The 22,900-nt window shown below is 35.0% G+C and overlaps 1 protein-coding gene and 1 long non-coding RNA gene across 6 annotated transcripts in view; both read left to right on the forward strand.

The window, feature by feature from the left end:
- Positions 1-4,665, forward strand: part of LOC139353468 (uncharacterized) — a 77,054-nt gene extending 72,389 nt beyond the window's left edge. The window contains exon 3 of the long non-coding RNA XR_011604757.1: positions 4,483-4,665. This is a non-coding gene — a long non-coding RNA (uncharacterized lncRNA). The remainder of the gene's footprint in view (positions 1-4,482) is intronic.
- Positions 4,666-4,671: 6 nt separating this feature from the next.
- Positions 4,672-22,900, forward strand: part of Ten-a (tenascin accessory) — a 169,324-nt gene continuing 151,095 nt past the window's right edge. For 2 of the 5 annotated variants that reach the window (XM_065868155.2, XM_065868156.2), the window contains exons 1-3: positions 4,672-5,053; positions 8,590-9,387; positions 10,607-10,676. In XM_065868155.2, the coding sequence (XP_065724227.2) occupies positions 4,687-5,053; positions 8,590-9,387; positions 10,607-10,676 (1,235 nt within the window). In that variant the 5' untranslated portion in view covers positions 4,672-4,686. Of the gene's footprint in view, positions 5,054-8,589; positions 9,388-10,606; positions 10,677-19,568; positions 20,157-22,900 lie in introns of those variants that run through there. The other 3 variants (XM_036819892.3, XM_036819894.3, XM_036819893.3) reach the window with 2 other exon arrangements.

Below are 22,900 nucleotides of genomic sequence, written 5' to 3' on the forward strand. Positions count from 1 at the left end.
GTATATATATGGAAGAACCCCCAGCCAGAGCACCCGATATGCCACATAAAGTACTCTATATCCAGGCATACACATACACATATGTACATATCTGTTACACACTCGTCTGCATAACTATTGCGGCTGAAACAATGAAATGCGATTGATGTCAGAGGAAATGCGTCCTATGAAGAGCCATAGAGCAAAAATGCTGAATTCAAATGGGGCTATATCGAAGGCGGAATGACAAACAAAAGGTTAAGCTCCATCTCAATTTATAATTCATTAAGTGTCAAAGGCGAACGAAACAGTGGTTAGGCAAATGTGTCGCGAGACAAACAAATGGTTGAGGTATTATGGTGAAGATTAAGAGAAATCAAGTTTTGACAAGTCCATTCATGCAATAGATTTTGCTTGTTAATGAGTGTGCTAAATTATGCTTCCTCCCACAAACAACATCAAAAAACAGAATGCTGCCTAAAAGTATGCAGTGAAAAGGTCTGCATGCTTAGAAATAGATAAAATTGCATACTTTTAAGCACCTTTGTAAGTAATTTCTGTAGCTTATGAATTTTCAATGATTTTGTTTAGTATTAATTCAATTTTAGATTTGTTTATAGTATTGAAAATCAAAAATCACAGTTATTATATCCACTCAAGTCCATTCATGGAATGATTGTGATAAATTATTCTTTCTGCCACAAGGAATATGAAAAATTATAAAGCTGCCTAAAAGTATGCAGTGAAAAGGGAATCACGTTTAGAAATAGAATATTGTGCACACTTTTAAGCTCCTTTGTAAGTCATTTCTGTAGCTTATGAATTTGTAAAGATTTTTTCAATATCAATCACATTTTATTAAAAATATTTAAAAACAAAATCAAATTTAAAATTTCCACTCAAGTCCTTTGATGGAATAGATTTTACTTGTTAATGAGAGTGCTAAACTGTTATTTCTCCCACAAAAAAATGAAAAAAATAGAAAGTTGTGAAAAGTAGGCAGTAAAAAGCCAACTTGCTTCGAAATAGATTATAATGCATACTTTTATGCACCTTTGTAAGTCACTTCTGTAGCTTATGAATTTTAAATGATTTTTTCAATATTAATTAGTCTTAACATTTGTTTTTAAGACTTAAAAACCAAAATCAAATTTAATATAACCACTCCATGTACAATTATTATCTCTTTGAAGTCGTTGCTTGAGTGAACTTCCTGGACCTCTTTTAATTTAAGAGCAGACCGGAGGAAACCATCGCAAACAGCAGCTGCATCGCGGTGAAGTTTCGCGGTGGGGGTTAAAGTTAAAGGAGGGTTGCCTTTCGGGGGGGTTAAGATGGGCGGACGAGAAAGTTTTTGTGGAAATGAGGAAAATAACATTTCATTGCATACTTTTAGGGCAGCACTGCTCGGGTTAACTCAATATTTTCTTGGCTCCTTGTGGCATTTTGTTGTCGCTGCTGCTGCTGCTGATGTTTTTGTTGTTCTGGCACTGGCACTCGACGTACTTAAGCATGCATATGAAAATGTCGGATTCTAGGCTTTAATGCCCCACTTTCCGCCGCCAAGTGGAAGCGGGATGGAGCTGGCATTCAGTCGCCCATTCATTCATTCATTTTCGCATTTCACTGGCTCACATTTCTTTCTCCAAATTGTTAAAATGGAGCATGCAAAATAATTGCGTGCACCCCGCAACACCCAAGCCCCCATTTTTTTTCCTGGAATCTACCGACCCCCCTTCCAGGGGCACCCAGCTACCCCCCTTGCTCCTTATGCAACATTTTGCCAGGCATATAATATTTTGCTCTTAATTCGTTAGCAAAGTTTCGTTGCAGCCGATGAAAGGCTTCACTTTAAAATTGCAATTGATGCTGAGCAGTTTTTCCATTTGGGCCTAGCCATCAACAGTGTTGCCAAGATTAAAAGCCAAATTGTGGCTTACACACAGCTACAAATGATCCGGATTTTATATCAAGTAGCCGAGGAACATTACACATTATTCTCGGCTATGAAAAACCTTTATTATCTAACTCGAGCTCCTTAAGTTTCTAAAAAGTTCTGTTTCTTAGAATGCTTCTATCGATTTTTAAGTAGACATAGTAAAATGAATATGTTTTATAAAAATATCTCAATTTCCCCGAAAAACTAATGAAAGTTGGCAACACTGGCCAAGTTGAGGAGCCCTTATATGTTTATAATTTAAGCCTAAATTCCTATCTTATTCTTAACAAGAAATAGTAAACGTAATATATTTTTTATGAATATGTCAATAATATTATATATATATATATATGTATTATATTATATTTTTATGAATATGTCAATAACCACGAAAAATAAACCAAAGCTGGCAACTCTGGCCAAGTTGAAGAACCTTTTTATGTCAACATCCCATCTAGAAATGGGACATTTTATGTATTACGTTAAGTCTTCTCAAAACCGAAATAAAAATAAACGAATACGTTGCAACCCTTGAAAATATCCTCGTTATTAAAAGGGAATAAGGTCAAGTTGGCAACTCTGGCCCCCGTTCATTAGAGGGAGAACGGTAGTGTGGCAGCCAGAGAAAGAGAAATGCGTATTTGATTATCTTTCGGTTCGGACTACGGACCAACAAAGCCATACAAATGGATGCCACAAATATGCATTTTGCAGGCCAAATTGTGCATTTGCCGATGGAGAAAAGTGCACTTGGGGGGGCGGGGTAATGTGTGGGCGGGGTAGCCGGGAGAGGTGGAAAAATAGTTCCATGAGTCACAGCAGGCGATACGAATGCGACTTGACTTGAACTCGCCTGCAAGTGCAGTTGCATTCGATTAAGTTCTGTTTACCCAAGAAGCCAGGCAGTCGGTTACACCATTTTACAACACTCTTAAGGGGAGTGGGCATGTCCTGTTTGCCCATAGTTTTCCATTCTGCCAGTCTCTGGAAAATTACTGCTGAAAAAAGCCAAAAAAAAAAGGGTTCAGCTTTTCGCATAAAGTGAGTAAATTGTAGCACTCTGGCCATCTTGCAATCATTTTCCTCCTTTGGCTGTTGTTTTTCTTTGAGTTTCATATTACACACTTGTTTGAGTAGTTTGCTTTGCTAGTTTACGAAGACAGGTTATACCTTTCAATTGGAATATATCTTTGTTGGTTTGGGATGTGAAAATATTACAAGATTAATACAAATTTTAAGTGAAAGAGGGAACTTTAATATCTTATAAATCATTTTTAAAATATTTGTGTTACATTAAAAATATTTTTAAGCAATTTATAATGAATTAAAAATTACTAAAATTAAACTTGCAAAAGACGTAATCTTTTCTAAAATGTCTTGATAAATGTTTTTTTCTATATTATATTTATCAAGTTTATTCAAAATAGCTGCTTAAAACTAAAAAAAATTTTTGTTCTGTTAATGGCTAAATTTATTTAGTTAAAAAATTTATAATAATTGGTGGCATATTGATTTGGCATTTTTAAATATTCTAAAACCGAAAACATTGAGCAGTAAGTTGTAATTTTTGAAAGTCCACAAAAGGAATTCCGATGTGCCACTATACTTGGAGGTCCTTCGACTGAGTCCCCTCTCTGGATGCCTATAAATGATAACATTGCCACGCACACAACCCTTGAGTTCTCGGTAAGGCTAAGTCCTCTGCAGGGATAACCTCTGTGCCTCGTGTCCTTTTGATCGTTTGCGTGGCCATTGAGCAGACAGCCTTAACCCGCATCGTGCTGAGGCTGCCAGTAATGACCCACTTGAGCTACCAGCCCTTTTCCCCTGTGTTTTAGTGCATTCAAATGCTCACTCATCAAAATCAAAAGTCAAATTGTCTGTCTAACCCAGGGAAGCAGCCATAAACAGAAAGCTGGCCAAATGCGTTGCCAACTTGACGGTTTTATAGCCAAACTTTGGGTTATTTCTTTGTATATGAATACATTTAAATATTTATCACTAGAGATGGAGGAGTTTTCAGAACTGACAAGGAAAAATAGATTATTGTTATTATATATTAAAAAAAAGTTAAACGGGGGGCAACAAAAAATAAAAAGGTTTGGAAATCACTTTTAAAATTATATTTCTAAATGTCTAAAAGTATGCAACAATATAGTTTAACACTGAATTCATTCAAAATGACGACTAGCCATTACTCACTGCATCCAAAAATAATTTACATATGTATACATTTTTTGTTGGACATAGTTTTTAATTTTCAAGGGATACAAAAAACAACAACATTCCCTAACTACTTTGTATATCTTACTTGGCTACTTTCTGTAATCCTTGGCGGGCAACACTGGTCTCTGGTAAATGGTCCTGGGCAATAGGAAATGGGAATGGGATGCCTCCCAGCAATTGCTATTAAGTTCACTTTACGTCCAGAAGTCAAAGTGAAAGTACCGGGGGGAAATACGTATAGTATGCCCTGGTGCCGGCTGCTATTTATTTTCATTTTCGTGCATTTATGGCTTTATCTTCTCCTCTGACCTGACACTTTGTCGTTTTTATCGTTTCAGCGTTAATTCGGTTAAGCACTTAAAGCGACCGGCTCCACATGGACTGGCAGTTGGCCAGCAGAAGCTGGAGCGATGCTGCGTTGACAGGAGCCACAATCCTTATCCACTGGACAAATTGCACCTGCCTCGTTTGAAACCGCTCCGATCCGATCTTCCAAAGTTCCCAGAGTTCCCAGAGTTTCCCACAATACTTCCTAGGCCATCATGTCCAGCAGTCACTCCGGCACAATTGGCCGTAAACGCGTCGGCAGCGGCAGTGCTGCCAGCAGCGAATATTACTACGCTTCCGGCGGACTGGCAGGACTCGCAGGATTGCCAGGACTGCCCGGATCCGGAAACGGGGGTGGGGAGCAGCTGCGGCGCCAGCGCTCCGCCGAGTGGCACAGTCACGGCCGACACACTCACGGTCATGGCCATGGGCTAAGTCCCGGACTGGGTCACGGCATGGGTCACGGAATGGGTCACGGCTACGGGAGCAGCAGCGAGGACGAGTACCAGAACACCGGACCGGCGACGGCCTTCGACACCCAACTGCTCGCCCAGCTGCTGCTGCAGAGTCAGCAATTGGCAAGTGAGTACCCAAGAGCATACACTCGAAAAATAGTCTTAACATTCTATACCTATAAAAGAAAAAAAATTAAATTGATAATGAAAAAAAAAAGTAAATCCAAAGGTTTAATTTAAGTATGTTCGGCTATGATTATTTCATTGGTTTTATTGATTTAAATATGGAAATATTTACTTTAACTATTATAATTTATTAGTATTAGTATTTAAATATATCATTTTATTAGGAAGTTATTTATTTATTTTTATGTTATTGTATAGCCCTTTATAGATTCAAGGCAATATTTTTTTACATTGTATCTAACATTCTTAAATTGATCACGAAAATGTATAATTTTCTATTAAAGAGAATGCTAAGAAATACAATTTGCCATATAAATTTTACATTGTTGAATTTTAATATTTTATGGAACATTAATTATACCTATGAATATCAAATTAAAGTTTATATGTTTCCATCTGTGCAGAAATATAAAAAATAAATGGAGTAAATTTTTTTTTAAGCTGTAAGAGAAAGAACTCATTTTGCGGAGCTTAAAAAATAATGAGAGTCACTTGCGTCCAAAACTTTAAAAAATCATTTAATAGTGAGAACCATTATAATAAAATATATAATTAGTTCTAAGCAATATTAATATTATATAATATCGAAGGTGAAACTTTTAATACTGGCTCTTTAACACCAAGAATAACTAGTTTTACAGAATTCATATTTAAAGATTAACTTTTTTTTATTTTCTTCATTAAGAATAGGTAATTTTTCAGTCCAGTGTAATCTGAAGGGTTTGCCTCGGACGGATATTAGGAACCAAATGCGATTTACCAGTCGGTCAAGCTAGTAAATATTCATTATTTTATTTAATTGAATTATTCAGCTGCCGCAACTGTGTCGAGGATGTCCAGTAACCAACTAACCGTCTGGCTTAGGACCAGGCACACAAATCGATTCCAATTGCTGGCCATTGAAATGGAGCTGGCCAAGATGCCGAGATACAATTTAGGGATGGGGGGATGTGGGCACTCCTGACATTTCTCTGATTGAATTCGGTAAATCGCCCGATGTAACTGATGAGCCACAGTGGGCTCGGCCTTTATGAAACCTAAATAATTAGGAACATACGTCACACATTTGGCAGTCTAATAACTTATTTGTATCATACGAAACTTTTAACTTCAAAAATGTATTTTATATATTTTATAATATATTAGATCTTGTTCAAAGATCGAATTTTTTTAAACTTCAAGAAATATTTTAATATTTTGATTAATTTTTGATACTTAAGTCCATTAAATAATCATAATGGTTGTAAGATTAAATCCAAAGTACAAGAAATCTCAACAATACTGCTATTATTATTATATATATTATATTTTTTAAATAATAAAACTTTTTCTTATATACACCGATAAAAAATAATATAAAATTATACTCATCATGATGAAATTCAGAATCAATATAGTATCTTTAAATGTCGTCAAACAAGTAAAAAATATTCCATGAATAAAAACAACATTTATTACTAAATTCAGTGGGTAGAAATAGAAGTTCCAATACCATTATTATAATATGTTAGATTATATAAGTATTAAAAATTAAGGAAAATGCATGCAAGTATAGATATAATATTTTAGTCAGTAGAAAGCTTACAAGAAAAACATAGATACACTTAAGTGGCTACAAGTTTATTGTATCCCTTTCACAAGGATACAAAGTGAACCAATTAGGGATCACAACCCTGTAATTTAAGGGCGAGTTTTCACTGTACTTGACAGTACTCCGGTGGCAGCACCGCGAACGTCAGCAGTGTGCAATTCAATTACAATCAAGTTGGCAGCGCCGGCCTAATGGGCGATACAATGGGCACATCCTCCGTGATATTATCCAGAACAAACCCCCCCCCCCCAAGGAAGTTTTACCACCCACTTTCCCACCCACTTTGTACCGCCCACTTTCCCGGGGCGAACTTAATCGAAGCATAAAACGCAAATCGCTGCGACTACCGAGGCAAACGCTCTTTTTACGGGCCGCCTGCATTTGTTCCGTACCGTTTTATTGTCTGTTAATATTTAATGCAATTTACGATTCATTTTTTACAACCTAATAACGCTCGGACGGGCGCGACGATTCCTCGCAAATTGTTTGCCGGCCGTTACTCTTGCGGGGGAAAATTGAAAAGCCAGCCATCCCAATTCCCCATCCCAAACATGTTTTCCTCGATTTCCCTGATTTCCCAGTTTCCACGCAGCAGAACAAACAGAAACGGCGTCCTGCGGCGTGGAAATTGTAAATGTTTGGCCTCCGCAGAGAGCTCCACAAATGTTTGATCGCAGTGTAGGCACGGAAACATGGAACTATTGCTTCTATCAGCCTTTCAAGGCCTTTCAATCGAATTCATTTGTCTAAAAAGAGAGCGAAAGCCATACAACCAATCTAAATGCTATCTTGATTACATATTTCAGTCAAGCCGCAAGGTTCCTCTTTGGCAAATTGGAATTTCTTAAATATTTTGGCATCGATATTTATGATTTATTTGAAATATATATATACACAAACGAAAAAATGTTTGCTGAGCCAGGGGGGCCCCTGATTTTCCGAAGATCTAAATAATTGCCTACTGTCCAGCAAAATGGTTCATCTTCAATTCTGATTTTTAAGTTTTAAAAGAAGAAAATGCATAAATTAGTTTGTTACAATTTAACTTGTGATGTTATTATTACCTTGACCAAGAAGAATATGAAAATTTCATAATTAGTTCTACCATTTTAGTTTTTGTAATACTATTTAATGCCTCAAGAAGTTATTCAACAATTCGTATGGATACTTTTTTAAAAATTAAAATTTGTCTATGCCAATTTTACATGTAGGTTAGACCAAAATAAAAATTCGTATATTTTAGATTTATACTTTAAGTTAGCCTTATATAAACAAATAAATAAATATTTTAGATTATTTTAGATTATAAGACTAGTGCTTATAAAAATAATTAACTAATAAAAATAGGGTACCAAGACTTCGCTCATTTAAGCCAAAATAATATCAGCGAATAAAAATAAATCTTTTACGTCTAAAATTTTTTAAAATTAAGTTAAATCTAAACTAATCTAGAAAAAAACATAGATATTTAAACCCTTTCCAAAAACTGGTAGCCCTAAGCATCAGTTTTTAATGGTTTTTATTTCTTTATTTGTATTATAAAAGTCTATTAGTCTATTTAGATAGTTAAATGATTATTCTTTTTTGAGTTGAAAATGTTCTTGAAAATATAACGACATTTTTTAAGTTGAAAATGTTTTCATTGTGTTCGAATCAAGTTAAATTGGCGGTATTTACATTGTATATCTCAACAGCTAAAAAAACTTGTTAAACAAACTCTTCTCACCAAAATGTTCTTACACGGTTTTTAAGAACAAATGTTCTCAATTAAAAAACAATTTACTTGGATATTTTTCTCTGCGTAGTCTTTAACTGGCTATTTAGTTATATTCTATAAATTGTAATAATAAGAGTTCTAACTAAAGTATTATTTTTCTTTTTTCCAGGCATGGAGCACTACAACTCGGACTGCGAGCCGGAGTATCTGAGACAGCGCGACCGGCACCTGGAGGACACGCCCCTGGGCGATGGCCCGCCCCCCGTGGCGGCCGCCCCCGAGGTGACCTACGCGCAGCCGCACCAGCAGCGCGCCACTATGGCGGGGTCACCGCTGAAGGTGTCCACCGTCTCGGCGGGCAAGTACCAGTCGAATGCCAATCTGGGCCTGTTCCCCAACAGCAGCAGCAGCGGCGGCAGCAGCGTCCAAAATGGAGTGACCACTGCGAATACGCCGCGCAGCACGAATCCCTTCCTGAACAATAGCTCCTCGAAGTTTCCAGGCGAAGATGGAGCCGCCGCCAACGCCCTGGAAAATATCCTTAAATCCTCGGCCTCCTCCTCGACGGCGGCATCGAGCAATCGGAGTCACCGCAATACCAGGAATACCCTGAATCGCCTCAGTGGAATGACCAGTTCCAGCAGCGACTCCCAGACCCACCAGCAACTCCAGATGGCCCAGCAGCAACAGCAGCAGATTGCTGCGGTGAAGCAACAACACCTGCTGCCGCCAGAGGACAGCGGCGATGATGAGTTCGTCCTGGGCCTGGGATCCCTGGATGTGGGCCACTGCAGCAGCGGCGGGGAGTCCGAGGAACCGCCACCGGAACCAGCGCCCCCTGAAATCCCCCCGCGCACCCAGTCGCTACTCATGTCCCTTCGCAAGCACTCCGACTACAAGCTGAAGTACGAGGAGAAGGGCGACCAGAAGCACGAGGAGTTCATCCCCACCAGCCAGCTGCAGAAGGGTGAGTTCAAGACCTCAGTACTCCAAACTATAAACTCTATCAAAATCATTTTATACGTAACTACACAGAGAAAATTCTGACGTTTTCTGAGTTGAAACTGTTCTTAAAAACAGAAATGAAAATATTTTCATTTTGCTGGAATCAAGTTGAATTGGCGGTTTTTAAGTACATTGAATGTACAAATAAACTATTAGTTCAGTCCTTAGCGTGTACTTATCAAAAAGTTGTTAAATAAACTCAATTTAAGAACGATTGTTCTCAATTCAAGAACAATGTATTTGAATAATTCTCTCTGTGTAGTGGCGAAATCAGTTATAAAGATAAACCTTTACAATAGCTAGAATGTTGGGTAAAAATTGGGAAGCTGTTACTTTAGAGGTTTGAGATCTGGCGTTGATTCTCAAATTTTTAAGGAGTCTTTTATACACATTAATTATTTATTGGTTTCTGAAGGATTTAGTTAGCAGTTATTCTGAACTTTGAAATAAATTACACGCTTAAGTATGGTTTTTTATTTGTTTCCATAATAAATAATCACTGTACGATACTATGTTTCTGGATCTGAATGCAAATTTTGGGGAGGAGGTATTTTCGATCTTGAGTACCTTTTTTCAAATCTTAAACAAATTAAAATATTGTGTATAGAAATCATGTTAATTTTTTTTTGAGGGTGGAACTTTTATTCTTATATCTCCTTCCCTGGTTTTGCGCCTGGGTGTATACTTTATTGCTTCAATTTGTTATCAAATTAGAGAACTAATAAAAATGTACTCAGCCAAGTTACTTTATATTACATTGTTTTATTTTGTTAATAATTTCAAATTTTTAACTATATATTTGAATTTTAGGAAAGGAGTCGAAAACGTCCCTTAGTTTCAGAAACATTAAAATTGATAATATTATTTTCTAGGCAAATAAATTTTTTTAATATATTTAGTAAAAAAGAAAAGAAAGGGAAACCTTTTTCTAACAGGGAAATAAGAAAGCAGGGAAATTTCATAAAATCCCTTAAGCTTTCACCACCAAGCTTTTTGTCACACTTCGGCAAACTGGCGATGTTTTTCGAAAAGCTTTTCGTCCTTTTAAGAAAGTTTAACAGAGTCTGAACAGCGATTTTACATATCTGTTAGGACATAAAGCTTGGGACAAGTTTTAAAAGCTTCTTAACTCTTTACGAATGGTTTACTACATTGGGTTTTACCTCTGTTATTTCTTACAGATTATATTATCAGCGATAACCTCCGTTCAGATCAGCAACTTAAGCCTATATCGCCAGGCGACTCAAATGGGTAAGTGCAGTTCAGATTTCTTATGAAAAGTATTACTATATCAAGTGGAACTTTGACATTCAAAAGGGTTTTTAGAAAACAATATTATTAACTAACTTTCTAAGATGAAAACTTCAGGCATCAATTACAATATTAATATAAGTTATTATTATGCAGCAATTATTATATATCAACTTAAATTGCGGCAAATTTATTTTTCAAAACTGACTTGCTAAATGATTTTTATCTACTCCTTGAATTATTTAATTTAGGTAGGGATCATCATTATAGGGATCATCATTAGAAATATAATAAAAATATTTTATTAAATTTTTACAAGATACGTAAATTAGTTACAAAAATTCAATTACAATGTATGTCTTAGCAAAAACTTAAAATAAGTTAATAATATTACAATATTATTATCGCTTCTTAACAAATCTTTCTCATAGACCTACAGTCTGTGATGGGTATTATGAATCGTATGCAAGCACTTTGTGCATCAACTGTAACTTAAACGTTTTTTCTCGGCACATCAAGGGTTTAATCTGATTTTAGTCCCCTCTTTTCCTCTGGATTACTGCCCCTGTGTGCTGTTCCTGTCATCGAAACCCGACTTAAATCCATCAAGCGGAATTTTTGGGGTGACAAAAGTGGGTGAAGTGGAGTTGTCGTCGGGAGTTTTGGGAAGACCGAACCATATTGGGGGAGTGCAGTGCCGAAGGAACCTCCACAATGTCAACGTTTGCCCTCTAATCTCCGGATGGACTATGGCTCCCTTTGAGGCTCATGTTACCCGAACCCCGTACAGACCAAAGGCAGCATATGCACTCGAAAATGTGGGAAATAATAGTTTATAAAATCTATAGTAAGGAAAATAAAAGGAAAAGCTTTTAAATAGTAAAATATTACTGATAATAATACTGTTTTCTGCTTGTAAAAAAGTTCTTGATATCAAGAACATATTTTTTTTTATTTTTAAAATGAAAGCCTTTCTTTCCGTGTTCGGGAAGTTCGGAGTAAACTGAAGCTCGCCTCATGTTAACGGCAATTAAATTCGCAAAATGGTTTCGCATTGGCAGTCGTGTTCGCCGGATCGCAGTTTGTTTGTTTATCGGTCCGCCAGTCCGCCTGGCTGTCCGCCTTTTTCTCCATCTCTCAGCCGGCTTTTCCCGCTTTCCCGGGGCTTTCCACCGTCTCGTATCTCATCTACAAGTGCAGCTCCATTGTAATCCCAGGCAGATGTGGAGACACCAAAGCCGCAGCGCCAAACTTCAAAATGGCTGCCTTTTGTGGCCATTGGATTCGCCTTTTTTGTCCCCAGTTTTCCGGAGACCACCTCCTCCCAGCCCCCCTGACAGTCCTCACAATATTTCCCCATTTTCCCCCTCCAAAGTTCTCTCGGAAAACCCAACCCAACCCCATCTGGCAAAAAGATGTCCGTAGCATTTTGCGGTTTTGTAAGCGGCTTTCGCCTCGCATTTTGTTTGCTCTGCTCCTCTGGATTTCTCGTCCTTCAGGCCTGTTTGTGTGTCCTGCCACGCCCTCTGGCCGCCCCCCAGTTTTTCCCCCCCGATTTTCCCACCTGCCACCTGATGCTCCAGTTCCAATTCCAGTTCCAGTGGCTGTGTGCAGCATAATTAAAGAACTCGCTTGGAGATTACGTGGTTTTATAGGTTTAACCATTGCCATTGGATTCCCTCGTCCTCTCGGCTTTTCTGCAGGACTTCTACTTGTGCTTCTTGCACATTTTGGGCTGGATTTTCCCGAGTGGGGGGAAAAGCGGAAAAGCGTTTCAGGTAGCCGAAAGTTTGCACCGCAAGACAGACGCTAATGTTACAGCTAATGATTGCGGAGCTCCAAGCTCCAAGAGCTCCTCGAGCATCGGATATTCCTCTGAATGGAATGGAAACCATGGGGTACAAACAATGGACCAGGCTTAAAAAGTGAGGCGGTAACCAGTGGATTTTCAAAACCGGGACGACGAGATACAGTCAAGTGGTTTGTTTACACTAAATTACTGCGGAGGGGGCTAGAACAGGAGGGTCTTAATTTTGGGCGAGATTTTGCGACGGTTAATTATGTCAGGTGTGGGCGAGATTTGTCCCGACAAGAAGGAAACTCTTTATGGCTCTGGAAAACTCACGTCTTTCTAGGGGAAAAAAAATAATTTATCATAAGGTGTGCCGCAAAGATGGTACATTTTATTAACTAGGTTGCACAATTATAAACTTTTACTGTGTATTTTTTAGGATTTTTCAAATAGGCCATTAAAAAAGGAGCATGACATCCTTTGATGATGCTTTTTAAAATATATATGTAACCTTTTTTTTATAGAACAATCAATTGTGAAAAAAGAAAAATCATTTAAAGTCAATAAACATTGATTAATATATATTTTTTTTTTATATAGGCCTATCTTTATGAAGCTAAGAAATATCTTTGGAAATGTTGTAGATAATTAAATAAAATTAATAGAGGAAAGGAAAAATGATTTAATGAATAAATAAACTAAGTAAATATTTATTAGTATATTTCTTTAAAATTCTTTAGAAAAGGTTTTTAAAAATTTAAAACAATTAATTAAGAGAGAAGAACTCTTATTTGATTACATTTATTATACCCTTACATATATTCAACCTTTTTGTTATCAATTTGTTTAGAGCTTAAATAAATCTTAAGATTAGGTTGTAAATGTAACATATTATAGAACGAATATTCGGTTATAAACTCTGTTCTTTGGATCCTTGTTTATAAATTATCTTTAGCAGTTATACTGCCTTAAAATGTATATATCCAAAAGGCAGCCACATTTAATGCAACCTTTAGTTCAGCCACTAAGACCTCTTAGTATTAAAATAAACTCAACAGATTGACGCACAAAGGACCTGCTCCTTGGGGGCGAAGTTTCAGATACGAAAACCTGCGGTGGGAACAATCCATAATGGCCTTGCCAAAAGATGAGAGATTATCGGGGGCTGGCTGAGCGGAGTACATGGCATATTCTATTAATGTGGGGATCATGAAAGTTTTTACAACTAAAACCGGATTGGAATTGGCAATTTCATGGTTCGGGTGCAGTGCCGCAGAAAGAGAGCTGCCATTTTTATGGCACATTCGTGAGCTTATTGTAATGAATTGCCTCGGATTTTTCCGCCCCTCCACTGATTTTTTCCATTTTTTTTCCTATCTCACCAGGGGGAGTGGCATGTGGAGCATGTGGCATTTGCTGTAATCATAATTTTATGTCCGTCTAAGTAGCTGCGCATGACGACTGTCAACGACACGGCCTTTATCCTGGCCCACTACCACTTTCCATGCCCCCTCCCACGTTATCCTGCACCATAAAAAATCAGCCATAAATCTGGGAAACTTACTAAATATAGTGGCAAATACTTGATGCTTTGATTTCCATTTCTGGAATACCATTTATCTTGTAGTTTTAGATTTGATTTAATTATTTAAAACATTGTTTACTTAGTTACTTTGATTCTATAAATTTTTTTAAGCATTTTGGAAATGGAAAACAATTTTTTTAAGTGGTTTTTCAATATATAAGATGTTATTTTTAAAATTAAATTAAATTTTTTTTAAGCATTTTGGAAATGGAAAACAATTTTTTAAAATGGGTTTTCAATATATTAGATGTTATTATTAGATTTTATATATAATCGTTTTTCTTAAAAAGCAGTTATCAGCCACTTATGATTTTTTAAAAATATTTTCATCAAATTATATTTAGACTTAAGCCGAAAATAATTTTGAAATTAGAAAAGAAAAATTGTTACCCATCAGGGATCGGTGAAAATCGGATTTTAAAAAAAGGATCTCACATTAAAAATGACGTGTATTTATTATTAAATAAATTTACCTTATATTTCTATATTATTTAAATTAGTTCTAGAATTCAGAAGATTATACTTGAATTCTAAATATTTTTTTGATATGTTCATGAAATATATTCCTTTAAATTAGTGAATAAATCATTTGATTTCCCCCTTTTTTTTCGCTGAGTGTGGCAAGTATGTGGACATCCCGTCAGGCAGAGTCTTAAGCTGTCTGCCACACGTTGTGGCTGCCACAAATTCGAAGGACGTGGAATGGCGAGGAGTCCTGCAACAGTTAGCGGTCAATTGACTGCACTGCTGCCGTCATCTGGGCCAGTTGTCTTTGGCAGATCTGGGTCTGGACTGTCACAGTCGGGAACGGAAACCGAGTTGCCAAAATAACTGACAGTCGGTGGCAAAAAGCGACAGCTTCCTAAAATGGCACTTTAAATTTGAAAGACCTTAAGATTTCAGGAAAATTCTGATTGAGCTGGGTATATAAGTATTATTTTGCAAACATTTGAATATGTCAATCAAGTTGGAATACATATTTGTTCATAAGTTTACTTTCCCATAATGGATATTTAAGATTCTTGGGATTCTTGTATGGTTTTATTTTCTTTAAGATAACTTTTGTCTTGGTTGATCGTTAACGAGTGATTATTGAATGGTGAATGTAAGAAGTTGAAGGCGATCGCTGACAGTCGAAGATGTATGATGGGAATTAATAAAACAAGCGTAAACACTTAAAAGGCGCTCCAACCGGATTGGCTGAATCGTTGTTTCTTAAATCATCACCCCTACCATTATTAAAAAAAACGAAAACCTTTCCAACGCCCCCGCACTTTTGAACGGTGAATGAGTCAGAAATTGAGTGTCTCGCTGAGTGACTGGCTCGGTTTTTCTGTTCTTCGGATTTGTTTGTCAGGAAAAAAAGAAGATCTTAGCAAGAAACAAAAAAAATGTTTGGACTTGGATTGGTAATTTAGTGATATTTTAACCCTCTAAAATCATAGCAAAATACAAATAATTGATCAGAATATGCAGAAAAATAAAAAGAGCACAAGTAATATAACTAACAAAACACTTTATTCCGGTTAAAAATTCTTTTCGACTCTTGATAAAATAAATACTAAATAATTCTACAAATACTAAAATAATACTACTATATATTTTACCAATATTAAAAAATAACCAATATAAGTATTTTAGAAAATACTAGTAACTATTTTAAACATTTCGCAACCAATGGCCTAATCAGTAAGCCAAAAATCTAATTCAACATTTGTTTTCGGTCCGAAAAAGTATGATTTGACCTCTCAATCCTAAGGTAATTTGATCCCCGCTGAAGAAAAGATATCCGAAAGTATGGTATACCTGAAGAACCGGCGCAAAAAGAGCGGGTTCCGAAGTCGAGGAAAGCGAACAGACTAATTGAAAACAATCATTAAACAGAAACTGAGACCTGGGATACGAAGTGGAAGTCTGGGGCGCCCGTTTATGTGTATCACTTAATTATAACTGTACACACACATCCGCCGGGCGATATGGCATCCATGAGATACAGATACAGACTCTGTGGGATGCTCGGCGCAGTTTGCTTATCCACTTCATTAAAGGAGTTGAAAAGGTGGCAGGGCAAACAAATGGTTGGTATATGGTATATTTGGATGGTTCGGGGTTCGGGGGTTAGTATCAGAATATACCCAAAGCAGTAGGAGTTGACCGCAGAGACGTCCCACTGAGTTGGGTTCTTCACTTCGGACTTTTTGAAGACCTTCAAGAACTTCAGACCTTCCCACCCCGTAGACCTTCGTCATCGCTTTGTTCTCCACTTCTTTATTAATTTGGGTTTTTTTTTTTGGATTCTGTAAATCCGCGATTTCGGCGCCCTTCTCTTTCGCCAACGCTCATAATTTCGCGTAATTATATTCAATTGTCTAATTGTCGACTGATTTGGCTTAATTGAATTTGTCTCTGGATGTCAAAACAAAGTTGAGAGTTCAATCAGGGGCGAACTCGCTGGCCTGGGAACTCGCAGCGGAAATCGTTGACATTTTCAGACAGAGGTTAAGAAACCCAAAACATTCTATTAGGCTGACAAGTTCTTATTAATTTAAAGAAATAAGTCCTTAGGATTTTTAAAAATGTTGGCAAACCTTTATCTATAAAAATGGGTTTGTTCAAATACATTTTACAATTAAAAGACTTAAATCTAATATATTTTTAAAAAAAAAGAGTCATTCCTAAATCTTTTTAAATTAATTTTTCTAAATAAATTCTAAAATTTAAAGATACTTTTATAAATGTAATATCTTAAAACATAGTTGTGAAACATATTTTTTTTTTTCAAACCTAAACTGCCATTGATTGTTAAGGTTTTTCATTGAACCCTCTGATGAATGGCTGAAAGTTCCCCATTATTTTCACTATCCCTAGTTTACGGGAGATATATCCACCAACCGAAACGGATCAGCTTACCAATAACAAATGGCCAACTATCAAGCATAATAAAAGCAACAACAATGCGGGCCCACGCAAGTACAACAGAAAAAAAGATGGAAAAATTTGAAAATATGTTAGCTGGCTTTTCCTTTTTCTCAAGTGGCGCTGAAAAAAAAAACTGGAGTGAGATCCCATCACTCATGAGAAATTCATAAATTCACGCCGCCGACTATGCAATTAATCTGCTGCTGGTGCACTGAAAAAATCTGTTTGCTCTTACAAGCGTTTTTAAATTGTCATTTAAGCACTATAAAATATCTACAGGAAATAGGGTTTCTGGGAGGAAAGTTATATTGTGTTATATTTTAAATAATTTTAGTCAAATTAAATATATAAAAGCTACGATTTTATGTTTTAAATGTTTTCTGGCTTAAGTAATATATTAATAATAATATATTTTAGTTAATATGTTAATATAATAATAATAATTATATATTTTAGGTAATATATTAATATTAATATTTGGTTTATTATTAATATATTATTGGATAGGAATTAAGACTTATGTAACTTCTAATGATTAAAATATAAAGAAATATTTATCGGAAACAATTGTAAACACTACAATTATTTGAATAAAAAATATTTTGCAATGGGAAAATATAGTATCTTAATAAAAATATTAGGTAAATAACATATTTTATTAAGTGGATTCAAATGATTGGCTGAAATTACTTTTATATTATGATAAAAATATTTATTTATTTTTATTTATAGGACAAATGCTCAAATATAAAATGCCATATATTTGTCCATATGCTAAACTAGTATTTAAAATGATTGCATAGTTTCTCCCTGTGCAGTGTGCATTTCACCACCTCTCTCTATTGCCATCTCTTTCCCTTTTTAATGCGCATGCGCGACAGCTGTTGACAGCGACGCCGGCAGCGCAGTCGCCGCCCGCTGAGTCCGTTGATTGACCTTATTATTATTGTTTTTTCTGTTTTTCCTTGGCTGAGTGAGAAATGTGTTTAAATGTCGTAACTGTTTTCCTTATTTTTGGAGGCCCTTCAAGAAGTGTCAAGTTACGATCACCATTTATAACACTCCTCTTTTTAATTCGGGTAATTAATCTCTGGCAGGCAAAAAACATACAAATCTCACAGAGCTTAAAACGGGAAAAATAAACAAGTAAAAATGCAAATTACAATAACTCAAAATATTAAGACATCAGCGGAAAAAGCAAAACTTTATGGCAAAGCTAAATAAATGGGATAAAAATGCAAATCCTTCAACAAGTTGTTGTCCGAAAAATAGCCAAGACAACAACCTGTGTTTCAAGGATATAAGAGAGTGTGCCATGACTGTTATACAAAAAGGATAAGTCAGGAAAATGGGAAAAGAGAAAATTTCGAAAGAGTAAGGCAGTAAAGAGTAGGACATGAGAAGTAAAAGAGAGCCAGTGAGAGTTGTAAGAGTTAGTTCTAAGAGCACAGTAAATAGTTACATAAAGCATAAAGCGAGCCAAAATCATAAATTTACTAGAGTAATAGTAGCAAAGATAATATTAAAATTTAACTAAAAAATAAATAATATAAATATAGAATTAAATTAAAAGAATCCTAAAATATTTTTTAACTTTTCTTCTAGTCTGAGTACTTCAAACTTGCCCAAAGCAAGTTAATGTCTTATGTTAACTGTTATACAGGACTTTTAGCAGATAAACATTCTATGAAATAATAGAAACTCTATTTTTTATTATTTAAAAACCACTTAATCTATTATTTAGCTTAGTTTTCTTCATATATGTACATTTGTATGTAAGCTTCCATTACAGGGAATTAATTTTAATCTTATTTTAATATTTATTTTATAAATTTTACAACAACAATATTATAACTATTATTGTAAGTTAAAAAAATATCTCTCAAAGTATAACTAACATTAATATATATATTATTATAATACTTTTAAGGTTAAGATATATCCCTCAAAATATAAATATTAATTCTTTTTGCGTTGTTTGTATTGGTTTATTACGATTAACTTTTCAAGATATTAATCTTAACAAAAAGTTCTTAAAAAAATATGTAATAGTTATAAGAACAACACTCAAGAAATAATTAAACAATTTTTTTTGTATTGGTTCATTACGATTTACTTTTCAAGAGGGTATATTAATCTTATATATTATAAGTTCTATAAAAAATATGCACATAATTCAAAAAAACACTCAAGAAATCATAAGTAATTAATATTTTAGGTATGTTTGTATGTATTTTCCAACTAAAATTTTAATTTACGCTTGACTGTTTAAGCTAAACATAAAAATGTAAAATTTAATTTACATTTTTTTTTAACAACATAAAATATTTATGCAAAACAACAACCAGCTGTTTTAAAAACAAAAGAAAAAGAAAAACGCAGATTAGCAAACAACAACAGAAACCTGTGGCGGCTAACAGGGCTGTTAGCGCATCGCCTCGCGGGCTGTTAGCCAGAGAGCCCTACGCTGTGCCCACTCTCTTACGCTCTTCCGCTGTTAGCGGGCCAGGCAAAAGAGCGCAGAGTGACCGTTTTGGCGGGCGGGAGAAATGCCGCGGCCAGCCGCGCTGGTCACACTCGACGGGGCATGGATTCGAAAACCGGAAACAGCGCGATTGCAGTCCTCAGTATTCGTCGACGCAGCTCCAACTCGAACGGTTCTTTCGCGGCCGTTTACCGCTACTTCGGGTGTTTTTTTTATGCGGCTCCGTGTTAACGCGTGCGAATCGCTGCCTCTCGCTCGCACACGTGTGCGCCCCCTCTGTCTATGTGTACGTGTGCGTGTGTGTGCGTGTGCATTTTGCGGACCATTTGTTGTTGTTTTCAATGTTTTTTTGTTTTTCCTTCGCTCCTTTTTTATTTCGTTTATGATTTTGCCTGCGTTCAAATTCGATTTTAATCTCTGTTTCATTGTCGCCCGCTTTTTTTTCAAGTGCTAAAGTGCAAGATTAAACAAAATCAGAGAAAAACTCAAACCAAACGCAAAACAACAAAACCACTGAGAGAAAATGCCAGTTTCTTGAAAAGAAAACATCAATTTAAAAACGGATTACAACCACTGAAAGCAGCCTCTTAATTTGGATAAAAAAAAACAAAAGAGAGTGTTTAAAAACACGCGAGAAAACAACAACTACGCAGTTTGCAAGTGCATTTGCAATTGCTTTGGAAAAAACAACAGTAAAATGTAGGTCACTATATGATAAATTATAAAAAAAACACGATAAAGAACATTTTCCTTTTTCCTTGGCCCAAAAACCAAAAAAAAATGGATGAAAAACGTGAAAAATCAAATAACAACAACTTTGTGCAACGTTACGCTTTACCATTCTAACGGTGTTTTATCGCCCATCCTTTTGTCCGCCATTCGCTTTTGTTATTTCTGCAAATTGCCAAAAATGCAAATAACGGGACAAAAGAAAAGGGGCAGACAAACATGGAAAAACACAGTATTTTCTGTGGGGGAAAAACAGGAATAATAAATAGGAAGTGTAATCACAGGGGACCACAAAGAAAATACGGAAAATATAGTGATTACTGCCCAAATCTATTGCAAATTTGTAAAAACAATAAGAGTGCAATATATTTTTAAAAGTAAATTCTCATTGCTATCCCATTTATCAACTTACAATAATATAAAATATGGAAAATACAATGACTACATACCAAATCTATTGCAAATTTTTAAAAACAATAAAAGTTCAGTTTTTTTTAAAGTAAATTCACATTTTATCTTCTTACAATAATATAAAATATGGAAAATACAATGATTACTACCCAAATCTATTGCAAATTTGTAAAAACAATAAGAGTGCAATATGTTCTTAAAAGTAAGTTCTCATTGCTGTTCCATTTATCTTCTTAGAATAATATAAAATGCAGAAAATATAATCATAACTTAACAAATGGATTATAAATTTGAAAGAACAATAGAAGTTCAATATTTTTATCTTATTACAATAATATAAAACATGGAAAATACAATGATTACTTACGAAATCTATTGCAAACTTGAACAAACAAAAACAATACAAGTGCAATATTTTTTACTGCTGTTCCAATTATCTCCTTACAATGATATAAAATAGGGAAATTATAACCATTACTTACCAAGTTGATATAAAATTTCATTTTTAAAGACAATATAAGTGCATTATTTTTGCAATCTTAAAATCCCATTGCTGTTTAATTCATCTCGTTACAATAATAAGTATATTTGATTGGCAACATCAACTAAAGTTCCATTTGAAAATCATTGATAACCAATGTTTGTGGAGGAATATACTACAAAAGATATACATTTTTGATAGATTCCTAAACAAATATGTGAATTTTTATTGTCTTTTAATGTCTTTTCTGCTGATAAATCATATTCCCATAGCATTTTTATATACTGGAAAGAGATATAAACTTTACGACTAAATATTACAAATCTTATGTAACAGCAATATTTACATATTTTCCACTTAAAACACTTAAAGTTAAAAATACATACAAAAGGGATGAATAGTAAAATGAATTAAGTTAAAAATGCTTATAAAAGGGATGAAGGGAACTTACAGATAAAAAGTTACTTTAGCATGAAAAGAGATACAAAAATATTTACAAAGACTTGCCAATTTAAGCAAATATAAAAAATCTTAAAATGATAATTTCAAAAACTATAAAATGTTTAACTAATGAACTTCCTTAAATAATAATCACAATATTCTCTTATTAAACGCTAAAAACATCTATGTTCTCTAACAAAAACAACCTCCATAAAAGCAAATAATCATAAAATCTCCATGATGACCTCAACTATAAACCCAAATTAGCAAACATTTAACCAATAACTCACTGTAATCCCATATTTTGACACTTGAAAACACTTTGACATCCTTTAAACACATTGTGTGTGTAAAAAGACTAGTTTTTCCATGGGTTTCCCCCAGAAAAAATGGAGAAGAATACATTAGCCAAAGTGCCAACATAGTTAATAATTTATATTCATTAGTTTCTGTGCTTGGTGTTTAATGTTTTTTCTTCGTTTCGAAAATGTTGCTCAATTTGTGCGTCGGTTTGTTTATTTTGCGTTGTTTTTGTTTTTATTTTGCACATTTGTTTAATGGACAAACGCAAATGGTTATTGCGGAGCCATATTCCATTTTTTTCTTATTTCTTCTATAACTCCAGCATGTGTTGTCAAAATGTATCTTTGTATCTTGGTATCTTTGGTTCTTTGGCCATCGCTGGCATCCGCGATCTTCGCCGCTTGTGGCCATAAATCAATGCCGACGGCAATCAACGGATGGATTTATAGGCGTATGTATATAGCCCATATACCCCGCCGATCTTGAGGGCCGAGAATAATTCCCGGGACGCCCCTTTTACCCCTTTTTTTTTGTTTTTCTGTTGGCCTTCTGGGACATTGTGAAGTGATTCGTGGCGTTTTGCAATTAAGCAAATTGTTGAAAGAGTCCGAAAACAATCGATTCAATCAGCTGGAGTTTTGTAAAAACTTAGCTTAATTGAATGGGTTCTTTATGGCCCATAAATCCATAAGTGAGATGGGAACTTATTCTTGTCAAGTTTCAATGAGAATTTATTTTAACATTAATAAAGAATTGAAGAGGCCATTTTCAGAGGGATAAAGAAAATAATGTAAAATATTACAAAAACTAAAATCGTGGAGGGTTTATCTTTGAATATTTTCTAAGTAAATTCAAAGATTTTTCTTAGATACTAAAATATTTGGATTTCTTCTTTATCAACAGTAATAAATATCAATCCAAATGTTTATTTAAAATTTTGTGTACCTTTTAACTTCAGCAACATTTTAATATATTTGGTTTTGACGCCTGTCATAAACTGACAAAATTGTATATTGTTTACAATTCATTACATTAGAAAATCCTTGCTTATGTTAAAATAAACAAAATAATAAAGTTT

Source organism: Drosophila suzukii, chromosome X (genome assembly GCF_043229965.1).
Source record: "Drosophila suzukii chromosome X, CBGP_Dsuzu_IsoJpt1.0, whole genome shotgun sequence".
NCBI classification, from domain to species: Eukaryota; Metazoa; Arthropoda; class Insecta; order Diptera; family Drosophilidae; genus Drosophila; species Drosophila suzukii.